General features: G+C 44.3%; 2 protein-coding genes across 25 annotated transcripts in view; one reads left to right on the forward strand and one right to left on the reverse strand.

Annotated features, from left to right (window-relative positions):
* Window positions 1-824: 824 nt before the first annotated feature.
* On the forward strand, window positions 825-17174 carry dnai4 (dynein axonemal intermediate chain 4). 6 transcript variants are annotated; one of them, XR_012595975.1, is made up of 18 exons: window positions 825-944; window positions 1080-1233; window positions 1332-1504; window positions 1794-1900; window positions 2137-2293; window positions 2503-2642; window positions 4344-4508; window positions 4812-4997; window positions 7180-7319; window positions 8333-8419; window positions 8546-8700; window positions 8890-9050; window positions 11001-11113; window positions 12199-12297; window positions 13737-13963; window positions 14047-14200; window positions 15289-15427; window positions 16581-16729. XR_012595975.1 is itself a non-coding variant. In XM_074652365.1 (17 exons), the coding sequence occupies exons 1-17, from the start codon at window positions 838-840 to the stop codon at window positions 16821-16823; spliced, it is 2568 nt and encodes an 855-aa protein (XP_074508466.1). In that variant the 5' UTR covers window positions 825-837; the 3' UTR covers window positions 16824-17173. The 6 variants fall into 6 exon arrangements, 5 of the variants coding, with proteins under 5 accessions (XP_074508466.1, XP_074508468.1, XP_074508467.1 ...); XM_074652365.1 differs by lacking the exon at window positions 15289-15427 and having other exon boundaries at window positions 16581-17173; XM_074652367.1 differs by lacking the exon at window positions 16581-16729 and having other exon boundaries at window positions 15289-16087.
* A 1031-nt stretch (window positions 17175-18205) lies between these two features.
* The window catches only part of LOC141777804 (uncharacterized), a 38080-nt gene continuing 33380 nt past the window's right edge, over window positions 18206-22905 (reverse strand). For 16 of the 19 annotated variants that reach the window (XM_074652391.1, XM_074652385.1, XM_074652379.1 and 13 more), the window contains 3 exons: window positions 21792-21848; window positions 21614-21661; window positions 18206-20843 (listed from right to left, as the gene is read on the reverse strand). In XM_074652391.1, coding sequence (XP_074508492.1) covers window positions 20836-20843; window positions 21614-21661; window positions 21792-21848 — 113 coding nt within the window. In that variant the 3' untranslated portion in view covers window positions 18206-20835. The remainder of the gene's footprint in view (window positions 20844-21613; window positions 21662-21791; window positions 21849-22905) is intronic. The other 3 variants (XM_074652386.1, XM_074652381.1, XM_074652374.1) reach the window with 1 other exon arrangement.

Genomic DNA, 22905 nt, shown 5'->3' on the forward strand with positions numbered 1-22905 from the left:
CAGTATGTGTCCACTAGTTATCTATCACACTGTAAGGTGTAGTGTGTTGATGTGGCGTTTGGAACAGCCCGCCAAAATACACGTGCACACTTGTACACGCACTGTAGCCGCAGCAGGTACGCGGTGAAGGTGAAGGTGAAGGTGCTGTGCGTAGGCCTAGCAGGAGGACATTACCTGCATGTCTCATCACATCAGCAGGTGCTCAGGTGTTCAGGTGTTCAGGTGCTCAGGTGCTCAGGTGCTCAGGTGCTCAGGTGTTCAGGTATTCAGGTGCTCAGGTGCTCTGATGTTCAGGTGTTCAGGTGCTCAGGTGTTCAGGTGTTCAGGTGCTCAGGTGCTCAGGTGCTCTGATGTTCAGGTGTTCAGATGTTCAGGTGCTCAGGTGCTCTGATGTTCAGGTGCTCTGATGTTCAAGTGTTCAGGTGCTCTGATGTTCAAGTGTTCAGGTGCTCTGATGTTCAGGTGTTCAGGTGTTCAGGTGTTCAGGTGTTCAGGTGCTCTGATGTTCAAGTGTTCAGGTGCTCTGATGTTCAGGTGTTCAGGTGTTCAGGTGCTCTGATGTTCAAGTGTTCAGGTGTTCAGGTGCTCTGATGTTCAGGTGTTCAGGTGTTCAGGTGCTCTGATGTTCTGATGTTCAGATGTTCAGGTGCTCAGGTGCTCTGATGTTCAGGTGTTCAGGTGTTCAGGCTCCTCTGACTCTCCCTGTGAGGAGAACTGCCTCTCTCTCCTTTAGTAGCCTGTAATGTTTTTCTGCATTTCTGAATATGATGTCGAAAAACACACAGGTGGTACATAACAGCGTCTGTCCAGCAGGGGGACGCTGGGCGTCACGTTGCTATGGTAACAGTAGGGAAGTCCCAGGCCAACAACAACGGTGCGATAATGTCCGTCAGCTCTGTGCTAAAAGAAGAGAAGAAGAAGAGACGCACTCTGGTTCTGAGGCCGTAAGTCCACCTGGTTTCACTCATTTATTATTACTCATTATGATGATTATGATTATTATGATTATGATGATTATTGAGCCTGTTCAGCTTTAGCCTCCTAACTGTTCTGATGGCTGTTATTTTGCTGTCTCCTAGCTCCTCTCGAACTATTAATATTTCAGTATCAGGCGTACATGGAGTCAGCCAAAGTAGCAGAGACACAACCAGCGTCCTGTCCCCGAGCAGAAGACGTCTGAGCCTGGCCGCTGGCAGCAAAGTCCTCATTCCCACTCCGAGACAAGCTGTCCGGGTAAGTTCTGGGAGAGCAACAGGCTGATCTTAGCAGCAGTAGGCTAACACAGAGCAGTGATGGGGGACATCCGGGGCTTATCGGTCTCGTGTTTGCAGGTGTTGGATGAAGAAGACAATGACGTCACTCCTCAGCCGCTTTACCGGGCAGATGCAGCAGCTGCAGCAGCTGTGCAGGTCAAAGCCAGCAGGTTGTTCCTGGATGAAATCTGTGCTGGATCAGCATCAGACCAGACAGCAGCCACTGGCAGCTTCACCATGCTCTTCTCAAGGTAGGCTACCTGCTACCTGCTACCTGTACCACGAGCAATTTTGTTAAATATATGACTTGTGATTGTTTACCAGATGCTGCTTTATTAAATATGAATCAACAATGAATCAATGAAATTGCCTTTACATATTTCAATGTATGACTGATTGATAAGAGAGGGGATGTTGGCCAGGGAAATGATCATTTTATCTGTAGTGTTTAGTGACATCCCTTTCTCTGCCTTCCGTAGCCCATCAGGCCAGTGCTACAACACGGTGTCACCCTGTAAAAGTGTCCTCATTGTTTTCCAGGTCCATATTAGGAAGCAGCAGGATATCCAGCCAGTCTACCATCGAGTCCATGCATGAGGAGATGGAGGATACATTTTCCAAAAGGGACATGCCCTTCAACTTCCCAGGTTCCAAAGTTCATTCACTTTGACTGCTATATTCATCTATTTTATTAAGCTCCATCATTAATGTTGGTATGGCAATAAGTTGATTTAAACTAAATGCATCAAAATACAGTTAAATCTACAGCATTTGATTCTGATTGAATGTCACGGTTGTCTGTAGCAGATAGTTGTGACATACAGTACCACTATCTGTGGTATTTAGTTCAAGGTTTTGTTTTATGTCTTGTGTTCTCTGCCAGATGTGCAGGGGAAAAGAGACACTGTGAAAGAACCTGTGACAGAAGACATGTTGAAAGAGGTCACAGATGTCTACATCTCTGAGACAGACAGCATTTCACTGCTGGACATACCCAGCACCTTTGTGTCAGTGGATGCTGATGACTCAGAAGCTATCATGTGAGTGTATAACACACAGGAAAGACACACCACTCGTCATTCTTTTTTAACTGCGAACAAGACAGAGATCGACAAATATTTCTCTCTGGAGCTGCCCTGGGACACCCATGCTAATGCAGTATGTGACTGTAGAATAGAAGTAAATTCTATCGATTGATGTGTATTCTTTGGTTTTAACAAACTGCCGTCATCTTCACCTTGTTTTACAGAGAGAGAAACAATCAGTATGCTGAGGTTTGCAGAAATGGAATGGGCAATGATAAGTATGTGGATCGATCCGTGCAGACATTGAATGGAGCAGCTAAAAACAAACAGGTCCAGAGCGACAGCACAGTCATGGTAGACACAGGTTAGGCTCATTATTTTCCCTCGGAGCTTGCAAAGTTAAAGCTGCATTCAGTGATTTCTCCTATGGCCACTTGGGGGCAGGAGAACAAGCTGGAAACAGCACTGACAAATGTTCCCATTGTAAAGTTGATGTGGTTAACAAGAGGCTACAGTTGCTTATTTACACCTCTGGCAGACACAGAGCAAGGTCAGCAGTCATTTGGAGTCGTGTTTCTGGCCACCTGGTGAATCTAAGTCCAATATTCACTCTCCTATCAACTCTATTTAGCTTTATTCTCCATTATGTCCTGAGAATAACATCTGGCTCTTTGGGTGATGTTCACCAGTCTGTCTGCTGTTTGGGTCTGGGCAGCTAGTGTACAGTGGCTTTATCAGAGCTTTTTCCACTGAACGCAGCTTCCTGTTGTTGGAAACAAGGCAGAGGAGGGCAGAGACAAAGACAATTAAAGCTGCGAGCAGCCGACTGACGCGGCCAGGCACAGTGAAACCGAAACTCTGACGCCTGCCACAAGACTCTACGACAAACAGTTCACGAGTTATGAAAGGGGGCGTGGCTAATGTGTAGGGGGCGACACAGTTGGTAACAATACCAACTTAACAAGAACTCTCTGCTGAGTTATATGACACCTCCCACAAGACTCTACGACAAACAGTTCATGAGTTATGAAGGGGGGCGTGGCTAATGTCTTGGGGCGGGACTATGAGTATATTTTTTGCATGGACCCTCAGCATGCCTGAGAAATTTCAGGCAGATCGGACTATGTACAGTTGAGTTACAACAACTTCCTGTTTCATGGCGAATGGCTCAAAATGGCCGCCACGCCACGCCACGCCACGCCACGGTCACGTTCTTTCAGTGAAAACTCACCATTTTAATAACTTTTCATCCTCAAGGTCTTAAGATGGTCCTGACCAAATTTCAAGTCGATCTGATCAAATCTGTAGGAGGAGCTTGTTAAAGTACACGGCCTATAAAACGCTAAAAATGGGCGAAAATCGCACAATAAATTCAAGATGGCTGACTTCCTGTTGAGTTTTGGGCATACCTCCAAGAGGCTTTTTTGTGCGTCTCCACGTTACATTTGTCTGCCAAATTTCATACATGTAGGTGAAACCGGAGCGAGAGGCTCAATTTTTCCAAAGCGCTAGCGAGTCATTTTGCAACAGCCAAGCCTGAGACCCTTAAAATATCAAATTTTTGACCACGTCTGATAAGTGTGCCAAGTTTAACAACTTTTGGGGCATGTTAAGGTCGTCAAAAAGGCGATTCATTTGGGAGGAGAAAAATAATAATAATAGGAATCCTTTCAGTTTCAATAGGGCCTTCGCTGGCCCGACGTTGTCGCTGCTCGGGCCCTAATTAAAACAATGACTTAAAATCAGAATCAGGTTTTCACATACAGGATATTTGCCTCAGTGTTTTGGTGCAAGAAAAAATAAGAATCAAGTACTGCAGAGTCCAGCCTCAGCTGTCTGAGTTAAGCTGTGAGCTCTGTGAGTTGGGACACAGCTGCCCTAACATTGTTAACATTGATTAGTGCAGCTTAACAGATTTAGATTTCTAACAGCTTCAGTGCGTAATAATACAAGTGCCAATATCATGCATATTTCATGTCCTCTTTAAACCTCCAGGTAGTTTTCTATCTTGATGGAACCAATCCCTAATAATAGTGTTTGTCTTTTCATGTTTCCATGCCTACAGCCACGACTGTTACCACCTGGGACATGTATGACACTTTGCTCAGCCCCGAGCAGGATCAAAAGGTGTGTAGCCCTGAACTAGGCAGGGCTGACTATCCAGAGGCTGTTGTGGACACCAGCAGAGGGGCAGAGAGGAGCGTGTCGGTGGGCAGCACAGCCAGTACAGGTAACAACGAAGGACAGGATGCTGCTTCAGTCTGGGGTTTATTGGGCTTCATTTCACTCCCAATAGCCAAGAATGATAAGAAATATGTTTGTGGTGGATTATTCAACAATAAATAAATAAACATGACCTCTCAGATACTCTTTGATATTCTTTCAGACACTATATCACTACAACGCATATACAGTATATTCTTCCTTTCAAGATTCACAACTGAAGTAATATGAATTGTTACAGTTGTAAAAATGGAGTTGAAGATAGTTCTGCAGTAACTTGCATGTATCATCTTCCTGTATGTCTCTTCAGCCAGTGCTGCTAGCTCACTGAAAGAAGTGGAGGCGATTGGGATCAGTTTGAACGCTGAGTCAGACCTTCAGCTGATCATGCTGTCGGAGAAATTCCAACACTGCTTACTAGTAATGGAGAGGAGCATTCTGGGAAACACGTTCCAACCCAAGCTGGCTGCTTACAGACAGCTGCCCGTTATAGAAGGTAAGAATCACAATCTTTATTGATCCCGTGGGAGGAAACTCAGCTCATTATCACACACACACACACACACACACACACACACACACACACACACACACACGTATTGCCTCCCAACCATTGGTGAGGTCAGATGAAGTGTTCATAGATACTAATGGATAAAATGTGACCATTTGAATAAAGAGGTGAGTATAAATGGCCCAATTCCAGTCCGGTCCCTCCACCCTCCCACTCCATGACGGAGAGAACTCTGTTAGTAGTCACACTCACAGCTCAAAGAAGCTGCTTGTTCAAGCTGTAGGGTAGAAATACAGCAGCTACTACGGGACGAACTTCCATCTCTCCAGCAAGGAAATAAATATCAGAATCAGAAATACTTTATCGATCCCCGGAGGGGGGGATCGATTCTAGAATATATATATACACCGATCAGCCATAACTTTAGGTCAGCACGGGCATCTATCAGAACCAGCATTCACTTTTTCATCAGTTTGAGCTCCAGTAGCTCTTCTATTGGATCAGACAACACGGTCCAGCCTTCAATCCCCACGTGCATCAATGAGCCTCGGGTCTGACCCTGTCGCCGGTTTACCGGTTCTCCTTCCTTGGACCACTTTTGGTAGGTCCTGACCACTGCAGAACGGGAACATCCCACAAGAGCTGCAGTTCTGGAGATGCTCTGACCCGGTCGTCTAGACAGCACTATCTGGCCCTCGTCAAAGTCACTCACATCCTTACGCTGGCCCATTTCTTCTGCTTCCAACACAAAGTTCAAAGTTCAAAATGTTCACCTGCTGTCTAATATATCCCCCCCACTACCAGGTGCCGTGGTAACCAGATAATCAATGATATTCACTTCACCTGTCAGTGGTCTTAATGTTATGGATGATCAGGGTATATATTTCCCTCTTGCTGTGAGGCAACAGTGCTAACCACTGCACCACCGTGCAGCCCTTGTATATAAATATGTATAAATATACAACAATTTCCAATCTAATGAACATGTCTACCGTTTTCTAGACTAGACAAGGGTATATTTGATCCTAAATACAATCTATTTACTTTGTAAGGGATAATGTACAGCTAGCGGGTCATTGTAGTGAAAGAATCCCATTCAGGGCGATGCTGCACCCCGACACGGAGTGGAGGGGTGCAGCATCGGCAACGGCTACTTACTGAAGAAATCAATATTTTGACAGAAAAATGGTCCGCCAGAATCCATCATCAGAGCTGCGCTCATAGCAACGGTCTGTTATACATAGCAATGGTCTGTTATACATAGCAACGGTCTGCTATAAAGAAATTACAGACCGCAGAACGCCGTGATTGACCAATCAGAATCGAGTATTCAACACAGCCGTCTAATTAAAGTTGTTAACGTCTGTATGATAATAAAGTGTTTGTACTGGTAGTCGCACAGAATTTATATTGGATCGTGCTCCATGACGAACACTAAACGGCATTGCACATCGTCAGTAAGGGCAGCTGGTTAGTCATCATCGATGCAGCTCGCTGTTGGAGGGTTTTATAACCCACTTCCACTCCCCGCTAACTGGTTTGGGATGGCACTTAATATGGCGGACCCTCCACTCGAACGCACAAACGGAGTAGACTACTACTAGAACATGTTTACAAGCTTTAATGTTCACTAAACACTTTACTTTTCCCTTACCGGCTGTGCTGCAGCTCCAGCTCCACTCTAACTAGCTTTGTTTGAGGACGTGCCAAACTAGCTGCTAGGCAGGTATTATGCAAACGTGTTACTTTGTGACATCACCACATTACAGAAGAAAATGCAGGACTTCAATCGAGGCGATTTAGGCAGTTCAGAAGCAGTGTTTGTGTGGGGGAGATGAACTCCCTTTGGCCTGGACTTTGGGCTTTGTAACTTTTTACACAAAAAAACACCACACGAAAGAGATAACAGGTCCTCTGTAATGTTATGGGCCAGCTTTAGCTCAGTGGGTAGAATGGGTTGTCCTTAACCACAAGGATGGTGGTTCCATCCCTGGCTCCTACTGTCTGCATGTCCAAGTGTCCTTGAGCGAGACACTGAACCCCATGTTGCTCCCTGGGTGCTTCATCCTTATTCTTCGGGTGGGTTAAATGCAGAGGTCAAATTACCTTTATGTATCTGATGAATGAAATAAAGTTTGAGGTATTGTTTTTTTAATGGTTGTGTCAGACCCAGACCCTCTGGTGGAGCAGAGGGAGGAGGATACAGAGAGCCCCCCATCTCCAGCTGTGGAGCGACTCTGGGCCTTCAGCTGTGAGCTCAGCAGAGGACGCAGCATCAGCTGCATGGCATGGAACAAGAAGAACCCGGTACCACAGACACACCTGCTGCTGTACACCTCAGTCACTGTCATGTCATCTTCTTTGGTGGTGTTTTGGAATGCTTCTATCATGTCTGCCAGTATTTTAGGATGTCCATTTAATGGTGTTCACGACTTATTAGCAACGTGGGAAGATTGAACATACTGTAAGAAGATTGTAACATACATGTCTGCAGTATGTCATTGCGGATGACAACATTTTGTTGTCTGTATTCTTCTTTAAAGTTCACCAAGATCACAAAAAACACCTTTTCCATTTGTATATCAATGACTCACCCCGTGTGACATGGAATTCGTGAAGAAAACGTTGTTGTGAACGAAGAAGAAGAATCCAAAAACAGAGAAAAGTCTTGATGAATTGCGTTTAACAACACTAAAACTATATCGAAGCATCCATTTACAAACTCTCAGTTATGGCCAAAAACATTTTTATGAGGTCACAGTGACCTTTGACCTTTGACCACCAAAATCTAAACAGTTCATCTTTGAGTCCAGGTGGATATTTGTGCCATATTTGAAGAAATTCCCTCCAGGCGTTCCTGAGATATCCTGTTCAATAGAATGGACCGACCACGGGCCACAGCTGGCGCCGGCGCCGGCGCAGAGGCATAATAAAGCAAAGTAGTGTTATAAATCATAAAAATGTTATTGTAAATTGAATCCTATGTTATACAGCTGTAGATGTAGAAGAAACAGCAATAATCAGTTATTTTGCACAAACAAGTGTGCTCTCTTAAGTGTGCGTAGATTCTGTTCTCACCTAAGAACAAATCCCAAATAAGAAAACACTGGTGAAAACTCAGTAAGTGGGTTTCAAGTAGAAATATCTTCTTAAGAACAGCTGGTGAACGACTGGGGATGAGGCCCAATGTTCCAGTTATGCTGGATAATCCCCAGAAAGTACTGCCAGTAGTTTTCACTGGAACTACTTTCTAACAAAAATGGTCCCAATGAAAAGTGTTGACAGTTGAAACTGTGTGTGTGCTCTGCTCTCCCTGCTAGGACCTCCTGGCTGTGGGCTATGGTGAGTCTGGCTCCAGTGACCAGAAACCAGGCCTGGTATGCTGCTGGTCTCTCAAAAATCCCACAGTATGACTTTGTTATAACCTTTATTTAGCTCCGGTGCTCGGTGTCTGTCCAGCAGTATGCAGAATGTAGACTGAGGATTGAGCTCCAGCTGTCCATTCCAGATGTTGTCATGTGTCCCCTTTGCAGTGGCCTGAGCGCGTCATCCACGGTGACAGCGCGGTGACTTCCCTGGATTTCTCATCCAATAAACCCAGTCACCTGGCTGTGGGCATGCAAGATGGCAGCATCGCTATCTACAACGTGAAGAGTCAAGACAACAAGTCAGGTGTCATCAGCAGCAGGTCAGTGTGTGTGTGTGTGTGTGTGTGTGTGTGTGTGTCGACAGTGCAGCTTTTACATCACACTGAAAATAATGGTTACTGGTGCTACTCACGTTATTGCTCTTTACTTTTGTGTGTGTGTGTGTGTGTGTGTGTGTGTGTGTGTGTGTGTGTGTGTGTGTGTGTGTGTGTGTGTGTGTGTGTGTTCAGTGAATGTCCCAACAGGCACTTGGATCCAGTGTGGCAGCTCAGGTGGACCCAACAGGAGTTGAGCTTGACGGGAGGAGAGAAGGCAGAATGGCTGTTTTCTGTGGCTGCAGACGGGAGGATCAGCAAGTGGCTCGTGTGCAGCAACGGCCTCGACTGCATAGGTACTGTACTCAGCAACACCATCGTCACTTCAGCTTGACACGCATAGTGATAAAGACTCTAAGAGTAAACATAAGTTCAGAAGTAACTTGAAGAGGCGGCTGTGGCTCAGACGGGGCGGCTGTGGCTCAGAGGGTAGAGCAGATTGTCCACCAATCGGAAGGTCGGTGGTTCGATCCCTGGCTGCTCCGGGTCACATGTCGATGTGTCCTTGAGCAAGACACTTAACCCCAAATTGCTCCCGAAGGCATAGCCATCGGTGTGTGAATGAGTATTTAGATTAGATCCTGATGGGCAAAGTTGGCACCTTAGCAGCCTCTGCCATCAGTGTATGAATGGGTGAATGCTGACATGTAGTGTAAAGCGCTTTGACTAGAAAAGCGCTATATAAGTCCAAGTCCATTTACCAAGTAACCAGAATTGTAATGTAACCCGTTCACAAGGAGAAACACCTTTCTAACTGCTCTTTTAGAAGCTATGTGAACTATTAGATAAAACTAATAGAAGATATTAGAGTAGAGTTTAAAGCACAGGGTGACAACATGTAGTCAATGGCAATTCTGTCAATACACCTCATTCCAGTGCGCCGAAGCACAAGGCAAAGTGCGATTTTTTTCTCCATAGGAATAAATGGAAAATCAACGTGAAGAGAGTTAAAAAGCACTCCTCTTTGGGGCCATACAGAGTCGCCATACTTTAACATAGAAACATGATTAAAAGTTTAAACGGGTCACGAGACTTGGGACTTTATCGGGCCAAATGGCCATTTTGACAGCTTGCACGGTTTTCACGAAATCGCAGTTTACATTTTGTGAAATTTTCAGACCGTTTCAGATTTTATAATGGGTGTGTATTGCGTGGGTCGTTAAGGGCTAGAGTGCGTGATGTCATCGCTAGAGTGCGGGAAAGCTTTAAAATCTTTTGAAAATGTTCCGAACACATTGCTCTATGGCCCACAATTTTCACTCTTCAGAGATATTTTTTTTCATCAAATTGTAGAAAATGTTGTGCTGGTCGCAGTCATGTAGCTATGGAATCTGTCGGACTTACACATTTGGCGATAAATGCATGGAAGTGACAGCAACTCCAGACAATGCTCCCATAGGGGCCCATACTAAATTTGGAAGATTTTTTGGGATCAGAGCAAAAGTTTCTAGATTTAGAAACTGCTGCTGAGGTCACATTTTTAACACTACACACAAAATGTTCACACCATATCTTCATCTGGGAGTCCTTATTCGTATCCTAAACAATCTTAGCGATAGGAGTCACGTTTTTTGTCGGAGAGGCACTTGTTCAATAGCTATTTCTCTCTTCGAGTCCATGTAAAACTGTCTAACTGGAGATTAGCAGTAACATCAAAGCAGGGAAGATCAAAGGTTTCCTTGGTAACCGTTGATTGCTGGTCCTCAGGTGACAGACATGAAGTAATCAGAGCAGGTTGACACACACACACACACACACACACACACTCTATTTACTGTATCACGCCAGTTCAGTGAGCCAGCATGCTCTAAACCAGGGCTTCAATGGATCAGGGCCATAATTAATGTTATTAATTACACCTGTGATTAAAAGCCCCAAACTCTCATTGTATGATAACAGGAAACTAGGTATTCACCTAGTTTTCAAAATAAAACCCCTCAACTCTTATTGTATGATAACAGGAAACTAAACACTCCTCACGGCCCCCCAATCACCATGGCAACCGCTGACAGACACGCACGCAGCGAAAGGACCTACAGTGATGACCTCACTATGGACCTCAGACAGTCTGAATCTGCCCCCCCCCTCCACACACACACCACCCCTAGCCCCCACCCATCCTCCCAGCACCAGGCACACTGGTCAAAATTTCTTGCGAAATTTTCTAGTTTCTTTTATTTATTTTAACTTGCATTGCTATCCATCCATCCATCCATCCATCCATCCATCCATCCATCCATCCATAGACCTGATGAAGCTCAAGAGGATTCATAATACCAAGAAGAAAGCTGGAGGGACCAGGACAGACAGTGTTGTGTCACCACTGACTCCTGGTCTGTGTTTTGACTTCCATCCAACAGTAAGTTGTTAACAGTGATAGATGCCTTCAGCTGAGTGGAGTTGCTGGGCTTCAAAGCTTGTTTCTGTATAACACTACATACATATTAACAGATAGCTTTTGTGCTAATGCAGAGCTGTGGCTGTAAAACAGCTGCCAATTGACCCTTTGCTAAGTCCCGCCCTTTGAACGCGGACTGGCCAATCAATTCAACAGTCACTTACAAATTGTCCCGGTTTTCACTACAATTAAAATAATAATATTATACTTACATAGACGTTTATCATATTCCACTCATTAATTAATTTGTGCGAATGAGATAAGAGAGCCAGCACAGCGCAACCCACTGCAGTCTGTAACTAGAGTGATGCTGTCAAGCCACAATTAGGCACGAACTGGTTACATTAAGTGTAGTTTTGATTCACAGAACCCTCCGTGCTTATGTGCACATCAAACGTGTCATTTTGATTAATTATACGACACAGTTCCTTCTGCGCATCAACAGGCATTTAGCTCCACTTATAACTCCCTGTGCTCTGTGGTCTGTGCTCCACATTTTACATTATAATAGTCTGTGACGAGCAACATGATGTGATAGAGATGGTTCAGGTTCAAAACTAAAGTTGAAAAATAATGTACCGTACATAGGCCCAGACAAGGGAAACTCTCTACAGGACTCCCAAACTGTCAGTACGTCATGAGGGGCATAGTCCTGTGATTAAAGGGGGAAAAAGTAGTGAATGTAATTAGTCATGATTGTCGCAGCCTTTAATGCCTTACATTGTTACACAGTGATCTGTAGCTTTAGCTTCTATCCTTATCTTTTTAACCTGTTATCAATGCTCATTCAGTTTCACATCCTGATATAGTGTAGACCCTTCTGTCTGCTTCTCTCTGAGATCACTTTTTCATTTTTCCAAAAATGATCTGCAGGGAGGTCAGTGACGGTGTGTCGCCATGGTAACGGTAGCTCTGACGGCTTGACGGAGTAGCAGCGGGGGCGGGGCTTAGCCAAGGGTCAATTATTGCTGACACTGACAATTTCAGTAATATTTCTAAGTTTGTATTTTGGTGACTTCATAAATGATTGTTGTTATCATCATTAGGATCCCAGTGTCTACTTGGTTGGCACATGGGAAGGTCTCATTCATCAGTGCTCCTGTTCCAACAGTCAGCAGTTTCTGGAGACGTACAGGAAGCACTTTGTAAGTCCATCACCACTCCTTCTGATAAGCAAGTAAGACACATGAGACCACAAGGCCTTTGCTTATTATTCCTCAGACGCTCACATTTCATTTCATCAAGAGTGAGCTGGCTAAATCCATTAATGCTCTGTCCCACAATGCATTGCTTACCGGCCCTCAGCTGTTTTCTATAAATTGCAGTAAATGTAATGCTGCTACTTTTTATTCATTTTGATTTGCAGGTATGTGGAGTCCTTGAATAGTAGCACTGTGGTGGAGTCATCTTTTGATGAACAGGATTTACTGCCATATGCACAATGAAGGACGTGCATGCCACAAGCTCAGGGGGGCAGTTATGGTTGATGTATCAAAGCTCATCATTCAGAGCTTTCTTACCTCAGCCGGAAACATCTCCCCAGTTGTATCCACAGTATGCCTCACATGTCAAATCACCCATGTGTAAATAAAACCTCAAATCTGGCCTTGTGCAAATGAAAAAAGTGAGAAGAGCTGCATGACGTCTAGCAGTCCCACACAGATCCACATCAATACACTGTCAAAGGAAGCAATGCCCCAATAGAAGAGATAAAGCCAGTGTAAACACTGCAGATGAATCATGTCATTTGGTTAGACAATACTTCTTTATAATGAAGACTCCACAGGGAAACTTGAACTAATCCCAGTGTAGAGGTCAATACTGCTGAATCATCCCATCATTCTGCTGTATGCTGAAAATCCATCTCTTCAGGTTATACTACATATAATATCTCCTGGAGTTCATACAATAGTTACCTTTTCTCTGCTCATCTTGTCTTTCTGTCTCTCTTTAATGTCTCTGTCATTGTTATACATTTTTGTAATTTTGTTTTCCTGTTAGATGCTATAAAAGGTAACACAACCTGCATTAATAATTCCAATATGTTATTTCCATGGCCTAGGAAAGTTCAATCAATATTAGTGAACATGAGCTCCTCTATCTCAAAGCCAGAAACCAGAGAAGGAAGTCTCAAACTGGTGATGTCATAGTGTATAATATCTGGAGCTCTTCCATAGACAATGAATGGGAGACTGATTGTGTTTTCTTTTTTATACCCAAATGAGCTTTATTCTACTGTAGTGATCTCATCTGGGAAACAGAAAATGTTCCCATATACTCAGAACATTCCTCTGGGTGCTCTCAATGTCATCTACAACATCTCTCCCATTCATTGTCTATGGAGCAGCTCCACTCTTTATACCCTATGACATCACAAGTTGGAGTTTTAGCACTCCAGGTTTTGGATTTGGGAGAGAGTTGTTCATGCTTATTAATATTTTCTGGTCCGTCTTAGACCATAGAAATAACATGGATGAATTTTAGTTCCCCTTTAAATCTAATTGTATGACCACCTGTTGCAGATGTTGTTGTGCGGTTGAGTAATCAGAGGGAACTTCTGTAACTGTCCCATCTTGCCCCTCAGTGTCCTGTGAACTGTATCACATGGAGTCCACTCAGTCCCGATGTGTTCCTGAGCTGCTCCTCTGACTGGACCGTCCAGCTGTGGAAGCAGGACCACCATAGCCCCATGTTAAGCTTCACCTCCACCCAGAGAGCAGTGTGCGACATCAAGTGGTCCCCAAAGTGGGCCACAGTATTCGGAGCCGTTAATGAGGGACAGCTGGAGATCTGGGACCTGAATTCAAGCATGTGAGTGAGACTCACTCTGTCTCTCATGTGTCTCTCTGATGTGAAACCGGTTGTCCACAATATACACTTCTCTCTTCCTTCAGCTTGGACCCAATCATCGTGCAGCCTGCTGCCACTGATGTGAAGATGAAGTCCCTGCTGTTTGCCACACAGGCAGACTGTGTCCTGGTAGGAGACAGTGATGGACAAGTGACTGTCTACCAGCTCAAGAACATCAGTGTGGGAGACAGCAGCCAGGTAAAAGTGAGGGACAGGTGGGCTTTCTGCAGGGCTAGAGCTGCCAGTCAACTGTAAGGAAAAGAAATTAATGCATAGAAAGTCCTTAGGATGCTGGAGGCAGAAGTGCCCCATGTTATCAATCAGCAGATGTAAACTGCATGAGCACTCTCTAATCTAGCAGATGTACAGCATGTAATTCTGCATGGATTGCACAGCTGGGTATCCTCCTGACGGTCAAGGGAATACGTGTGTTTTTGTTCTACACCTTACTGTAGATGTAGCCCAGCTACACAGATAGAATTGTCTTCTAAAACACACACACTGGAAGGTAAAATCAACATCATATGTCCTGAAAGCAGATTAGGGGCAATAGATGATAAATTCAGGTTAATGATTTAATGAGTGGGATACTGTCGTCCTATATTGAAGTTTGCTGTGCTGTATATTGTTAGTACTACTGTATATCGTTCCTGGAGAAGAACACTTTCCCGCTGCTTTTAGTGGTTTAAAGAGGAGGAGAGGTTAACACTACTGGAATATCGGTTGGACATAATCACAGTTTAAACCTCTAGTCTAGGGTTAGCACTACTGGAATATCGGCTGGACATAATCACAGTTTAAACCTCTAGTCTAGGGTTAGCACTACTGGAATATCGGCTGGACATAATCACAGTTTAAATATCTAGTCTAGGGTCAGCAGTACTGGAATATCAGATGGACATAATCCCAGTTTAAACCTCTGGTCTAGGGTTAGCACTACTGGAATATCAAATGGACATAATCCCAGTTTAAACCTCTAGTCTAGGGTTAGCACTACTGGAATATCAAATGGACATAATCCCAGTTTAAACCTCTGGTCTAGGGTTAGCACTACTGGAATATCAGAAGGACATAATCCCAGTTTAAACCTCTGGTCTAGGGTTAGCACTACTGGAACTGTTTGTGCAGTTGATCTTTTATTGAACCCCGTGTATTCCATGGTTGTTACATCCTGTTGTCCCTGTTACTGTGCATTAGCTGGGAGGCATTTGATGCAGTTACATGGATACATGATGGCCAGCTCACGTCAGACAACTCACTGCGTCTCTCTGGATCTTTTCTTTCAGGTGGATATTCTGGAGGCCATCATCTGCTCTGCGGCTCTGGGATAGTTCAGAAACATAGACAGATGAGACCCAAGGCCTTCGGGTCTCTCTCTGCAAACGATGCATCAGTACAAAGAAAATGATGTGTCCAGATCTAGAAGTAACACAAGTTCAATTTGGCATAAAACTTTAGTGTACATTGGTCTTTACCGCTGAAAGCATCAGACTAAACATACTGGCTGAGTTTGTCAAGAGTTGGAGCTTTAAGGGTTTAAATCGCTTCATTTCATTTGAATTCTATTTAATCGTTTTGCCAAAGAAGAATGAATATTATTCTTTAAAAAAAACACACCATATATGATTTGTATGTTACTGTAGAAAATAACCCCAAAAAATCATCACGTCATTAAAATCCTCAAATTCCCCGAAACAAAGCCAAAGACATGACGTCAGTGTCCTGGCAGCTCGGGCCACGCACGCCACGTCAAGAAACCATTGCTGAATTTTAAATATTATATTTCAGTGTTAATGGTTCCTGTGTATGCAGAAATGTTGACGGATTATTGTGCATGATGAAGGGCTCCACACTGAGGAAGACTGCTTTAGAGCTCTGGGAGTCAGAGATATGGTGACGTCTTGTGGCCAGATTTGGTGCGACAGAAAGTTGAGTGAATTGAGATGAATCTTATTCGACGAGCTCTTTGACCTGCTGGGATGCAGATGGACTTCCTCGGCTTTGGTTGGTCCTATAAGTCAAGTTAAATGCTCTCCAGGCTTCTCCTTATTACTTGCTTTAAATACAACATTTAACAGATGAAACTGAATTGATGAGTTGTGTTTTATTTTTATTTTGAGCATTCTTGTAGCAAGAGTCACACTTATTACTTTCTGCCTTTAATGGATAGTCAGGACAGATCGACAGGAGAGAGGACTAAGAGGGGACGACATGCAGCGTCCACCTGTACGCCCATGAGCGTGTTGGTCTTAAAATGAGGTGTGGTCTGGTGCTTTGTTGGCGCATCGCTATCTTGAGGCAGCAGAGGGCGATTGTGTCATTGACCAACAGAAACCTGGTCTACAGTCTGGTCCAGTATTTAAAGGGCTCATTATTCAGATAGTAAGATGAGTCTACAGGCAGGTTCACAATACGCTCTGCTGGTTCCACACACAGGGACGCAGCAGCAGCTCCTCCTCACTTAAACACAGTGTCGGCGCCAAAACAATGTTTTTATTCATGTTCAGGAAAACACTCAATTCAGAATATGATGAATAGAATGACGTATAATGAAGTAAGGAGGTCCTTCTCATTTCAGCATTTTTCGCCTCCTCGTCTCCTCGCTCCTCGATCCTTTGGCTGTGACCCGGAAATCGATCTCAGTCCTCCATCTCGAAGGACGTCCCAATTCATAAAATGTGCATTGAGGAGCGAGGATGGAGGAGCGAGGAGGCTTGCTGGAGGAGCTATGAGCGAGGATACACCACTGCATCCTCCAGTGTTTCCTGCACGGAAGTTTATCACCGACCGACACGCCCCCTTACTGGATATCAGTTATTGATTGGACGCTGCGCCGATCAGACTGATCTGATACATCAACATCACTAGAGTTTCATACCAGAGTGAAGACAGATCAGAGATTAAGAGTTTTATATTTTAGTTGTCTTTTTATTCACCATCTAGTTATAATCTGTGTTAACTGTAGGTGTGAACAACAGACGGACCATGTTGATGGTGAAGTGTTCCAGCAGCAGAAGGACCTGCAGTAGCTCTGCTTCACACACCGTCACTGAAGGAGTCTGACACCGAGAGGGGTTTATAAAAGCTGACAACGAACAGACTTAAAATAACTTTCTTCATTTATTAGAAAGTTTTCTTTTGATGATCTGTTATTTCACTCATTCACTTTTATTAAGTATCCAGTTAAAGTCAGAGAGAGAAGGAGAGTGTCTTTTATACCTTTTACATCATTTATCCTCATTTCCATTTAGTCACATGAGGCTGATAATTCCTGAGCGTCGGGTTTGATATGAGTTATATCATTTCACTTTTCCCTCAAACATTCAGACTAATACATAACGTCTACTGTCAGAATATAAATTAATACAGACGATAATAATGAATAAATAATATAAAGATATTGTGCCAGTAGAGATGGTTCCTGGTCCTCTAAGCAGGACTCAGTCCACAGTAGAAATACAGACTGCAGCTGTTATTCATGTGCAGGTGTTTGTTCAACAGAGAGGAAACACTGCTGCTCTGATAACTCTGAACTGATCTAATACTAATAAAGAAACAGACATAAACAGCTGTTGAAGCTGACTGACAGCTGATCCAGCTGTGATCAGCTGCTGCTGTCATCAGGGACGGACGTCGCTTCACGTGACGCTTCAGAGGAAACGACGTCTCATGTCTCTAAAAACATATTTACTCGTTTCCTCTCCTCGAGTCTTTTCCTCGCCTCCTCCGCTCGCATCTCCCGTGGGCGGGACTAAGACGCGAGTCGAGGAGTCAAGCCGTATAAAAGCACTAATGGGAAAGACCCAGGCTCTCAGGCATTCTGTATGATCAACCTGCAGCACGCGTGTGACCACCGTGACCAGAGAGATCACACGCCTCTGTGGCGTCTCCTCTCATCATCCCTCTGTGTGCGAGTGTAGACGTAGCCTACTTCCATGTTTATGGGCGCTCTCCTCCTAAACGACGGCATTTTGAGGCTGATGGATCTGCGTTAGCACAGCCTCTCCCGTGCGTAATGGATCTCCGGAGGATTCCACTCAGCCGGTCAGAGCCCCCCCCCCGTGGGTTGCATCGGACAGTAATAACGTTTTCATTATTGAGCAACACATGTTCATCCTATTTAGCCTAATGCTTGTCATCATAAGGACTTTAGTGGAAACCAGTGGTGTCGAACCACATACACAAAAAGACCGGAGTCATTGCCGTGTTGTCCCAAACCTTTTATTGCAGCAATAGATCATTTACAGAAACTGTGACACTTCAAATCTTCACAATCCATCATTACTTCACAATAATTTAATCCCCATCATCTCCAGACAGTATTAGATCTGCAGACAACACTGAGGCAAAGAGCTGGGCAGGTTTTAACCAACAACTTTCTCTCCCCAGACTACTGTGGAGCTCAGTCTGCTGTCTCCAGCAGACACTAAGGGAACAACTGCCACCTCTCTGGGAGCAGAGCGGTCCATGTCATCACAGCAGGTTCATGACAAAGATCAAAGATCAGTCATGAAAAGATCACAATCGGTTTCACCGGCTTGCTGCGGTGCGGTTGCTCTGCGGCTTTATTTTATTGCTCCTCCTTTTCTATTGTTGGAGAGTAAAAGTTGTCCTGAAGTAGCACAGCCCCGTACACCTGCCTGTCAAACCGCTTATGGCTTTGTAAAAAGCTTTTAAAGCATTTTCAGAAAAATCGTTTTTTTTAAATTTTATTTTATTTCTCCAAGTCCTTTTTAAAAATGTTGCTTTTAAAAATCTAGAAGCTCTCTCTTGGTAAAGATTGTAATCTTCAATGTTAAAAAGGTTTTACAGTTCACATTGACTTACAAAGTGTCAGGAAGTAGAAAAGACCAGCTAGTGGACGAGACATCCTACAAAAACCACTACTGCACACCGTAAAAACAATCTGATAGTTACAATATGTCAGGAGCAGAAACACAGAGTGGGACTGTGACACCAAAAGACAGAATAGTAAATAAAGAGGTATGTTTGACTTGGTCTCTCTTCTTCCACTAACAGTAGTGTTGTGTTGGAATGAATCCTAAAACGTCAGTATCACAACAGAGATGTGTTATCCACAGTGCTGCACCCATTGTCCCAAAGCTCTCCAGGTGTCCCGGTTACTAGAATACAAGAGGGACACCAGAGGGACACCAGAGGGACACCAGAGGGACACCAGAGCACGTTGACCTGCACATCACCTTCAAGAGAAGATACACAACGCTCTCATCTGGCTTTCTTAATTCCACAATATTAGTTTTGTGATGGAAAGATGTGTAAGATGATGTTTTGCTCTCTGATCTTCTGGGTCTGTATGGGCCTGATGGGGTCTGCAGGGGCCTGATGGGGTATGATGGGGTATGATGGGACCTGCTACCATGGATCAATGATTCAAAACACACCAAGACTACTTGTGATGTCACAAATCAAAAGGGAACAGTGAGGTTTCCCTTTAAGTAAATGGAACACATGCCACTGATGATAAAAACAACGCTGTTGGTTCAGTTAACTGGTGTCAGGCAGCTGGTTCTACCCCACTTCCACAGGATCCATTTAACCCTCTGTAGGCCAGAGATGATCTGGATCACACAGGGTTGAAATGCTTCAGTGTCACTGTCCTGTCTGAATCAGCCTGCTAGAGGCCACATCCATGTATAAGCTGGTGGAGTTGAAAAAAGAATCTTTACACCACAGTGGGACGGCTTTGCACCGTCCACGATGTCCTAATTTACATCACAGTTTAAACTCAAAGAGCTGAAGCTTAAAGTTACAACTTCATATTAGAAAGAATCTGATAGTCTAGTTAGATGGTCTCGCTAACCGCATCTGGAAATATGAAAAACAAACAAGAACAGCTAGGAATCTACAGAACACAAACACACGGAGGTAAAGAAGATGATGACGTCTACGGCTCACAGAAAGGACTGACTAGTCAACATAAGCACATGCTCATCATGGGACACATAGGGACACATCCACACACATGCTCTCGCTCTCACACAAGCTTCCTCTGAATTCACATGCTAGCATACGGCTCGTCCTGTCGACACACACCGAGTGGTACATAAACTGGCTGGAGGGGTGGGTGGGAGGGGTTTGCATAGAATCTACAACACTGTGACCAGAACTACACACAGCTCAATGGAGACGTTCTTCTAAAGAGGGGCAGAACATTAGAGTTTTAGTTTGGTTACTAAACTTGAGAGATTTTTTGTGACCCCCATCAAGCTGCTTTTTATCAGCAGGAGGGAAACATTATGCAGCGTTCCTTCAGAGCAACACTTCCGCTTTTGTTGCGCCAGCTAAGTTTTGAATCTGTGAAGCTTCTGAACCTGCAAAGTCAAATAGCTCAGTGTATCGACCTGAACCTGCTGGTTCAGCTGCAGGAAGCCAAACTACATCACTGAGAGACTTCAAAATAAAGTTCCAGACCGGTTTAATGTTACAGCTCTTGCAGATAGACTGGTTGCAAGTAGAGCACATAGAGTTCACATGGCCTGACCATCTGGACACAGTCACACAGAACTACATCACCCTGAACACAGATGGAAATGGGCACTCTACTTAAAGAAGAAGGAAAGAATGGGGAGTCAAAGACAAACAGGAGTACCGCATTAGTAAATAATTCATCCGTTATCTCACATTTACACCAAGAGGAACATTAAAGGAAGGTGTGAAAGCAGGGGGGGGTCGGAGGGGGGGGGTGGGCATCATAACAACTCAATTGTTTCACTGGAGGTGGAGAGGTGCATCATCGCTCTGAGCACGCTCAGATGGTGCTGATGCAAGGTCAGTGGGTCCCTGCTCCGTCACCACGACGACCACGGCAGCCTCTACGTTTCTGTTGAAAGCACACAAAGAACAAGAAGTTACAAGCTACTGAATCCTTTTCCTTCCTTTCATAGGTTGTGTATGTTTGAATTGGAACAGATGTGCTGTTACCATGTGATAATGAATGGCAGTTCACCATGGGGGGGTTTTGAGTGTGAGGGGCTTCTCCTTTACTACTGATGCAACTGGAGCATCAGGAACAGATACTGTGTTCAAAGTGCAGCTGACTATCAGCTCCACGTTGACAGCAGAGCGGACACTAGATAGCAGGCAGCTGCTCTGGCCTCATGCCGTTGGATGACATTATGTAAGCCAGGATAAGAGTGGGAACAGGGACAGATTTAAGTTGTACTACGTCCACACTGAGCCGCCTGCATTTAAAAACACTGCTTACAAATACAAGCAGGAAACACGTCAGAAATGAGTCCATCGACAGATCAAATACTGCTAATAACAAAGATATAGAATATTGTCCAAACACTCCTTTCTGTTGTTCTCCGTTTTAGAACACTGGAATGTGAATAATGGGTCTTTGGGTTTTGGAATATTGCTCGAACAAAACAAAGCATCTGAAGACGTCACCTGTTTGCTTTAGAAAATAACCAGGAGTTTCTAGTGTTTTGTGACATTTAATTGGCCGATGAATGGAGGAAATGATGGGCAGATTAACGGTTAAAGACAATAACAACTAAGTGTGGACCGGAGGCCCAAACAGGACAAAGGTGTTAGGTCCTATAGAGTACAGTACACAGTCATCACTATGAGCATGAAGGGGTTTACCTGTGGGCTCATCCTGAAGCGGTTCCTCTGTCTCAACAAACTCTGCTACTGAAAACACAAACACAGAAAGAATCAAACCATGTCTTCTCACAAAGCTCTGCCTCCTTTAAATGTACTGTTCATCCATCACCTGGTTCTGGTGCAGGACTTTAGTGTGTGTGTGTGTGTGTGTACCCACCTTCTTCTGCTGCCTCCTCTTCTTCGTGTTCTACTTCTTCTTCTTCTGTCTCTGTGACTGTGGAATAAAGAACATTTGAAGCCGTGAACCAACTGTATGCTCCTGAGAACAGAACCAGTTTACTACATCACTCCCCCATCACCAGCTCCATCGCTTCACACCAACAGCTCAGCAGACACGGTGTTCAGTGATCGTTGGCTTCGTGTACCACTTCAGCATATCATGTCTGAACAATACTTCTGGTCTACTAGCACACTAATGCACACACAATAGTGTTTTCATTGACCCTGGTCAAATGAGTTATTACTACACTACTTCTAAAGGTGTCAACAACCATCTGTGTCAACACTTCTCTTCCTGTTTGCCCTGCTCATACACTAGACTTTCACATATAAAGAAAGCAAATAAGCTGATTTCCCAGAGAGGAGACAGAACACGGTTCAGATCTTTCCATTAAATCGAAGGCTACGGCCGGCATGAAAGCAGGAAACGGCTAGCCTGGCTCTGTCAGATGATAAACTAATGCTACCAGCACCTCCGAAGCTCCTGAACGGACCGCTTATATAGAAGTGCTTTCATTAATTGGAGGTGGTAGTAGGTCGATTTGTTACAACTGGACAGAACCAGGCAAATTGTCTCCACCCGTTTCTGGTGCTAAGCTAATGGGCTCTTGGCTGTAGCTCACATTAAAAGAGCACCCCACCAATTTAGTGTTGCACTCCTAGTTTAAAAAAAAGAAGATAAATGACGTGATGTGTTGTGCTAGTAGCGGCTAATGTGGCTAAGCCTCTGGCAGAGATGAGCAGCGGCCTACAGAGGTCTGGTGAACTCAGCTCTTTCTCCACAACCCAACACCGTTTCCACTTTCAAACCTGGAGTCTTTAGACTACTTAAAGACATTCATAAAGGACTTAACACAGCTGCCTCTGGAGACACTTGGCTTTATACAACTTCTTTCACAGATAATCATGGCCTTTAAACAGACTGTGCCGAGTTCCTCTTTAACAGGAACAGTGGTATCAATCCTGTCACCCAACACTGAAGAAGCTATCTCCCACAATGTGGTCTATTTTAAAGTCAAAAACTGAACACCACCAAAATACAACTGCTATAC

The sequence above is a fragment of the Sebastes fasciatus genome, chromosome 11 (assembly GCF_043250625.1).
Source record: "Sebastes fasciatus isolate fSebFas1 chromosome 11, fSebFas1.pri, whole genome shotgun sequence".
NCBI classification, from domain to species: Eukaryota; Metazoa; Chordata; class Actinopteri; order Perciformes; family Sebastidae; genus Sebastes; species Sebastes fasciatus.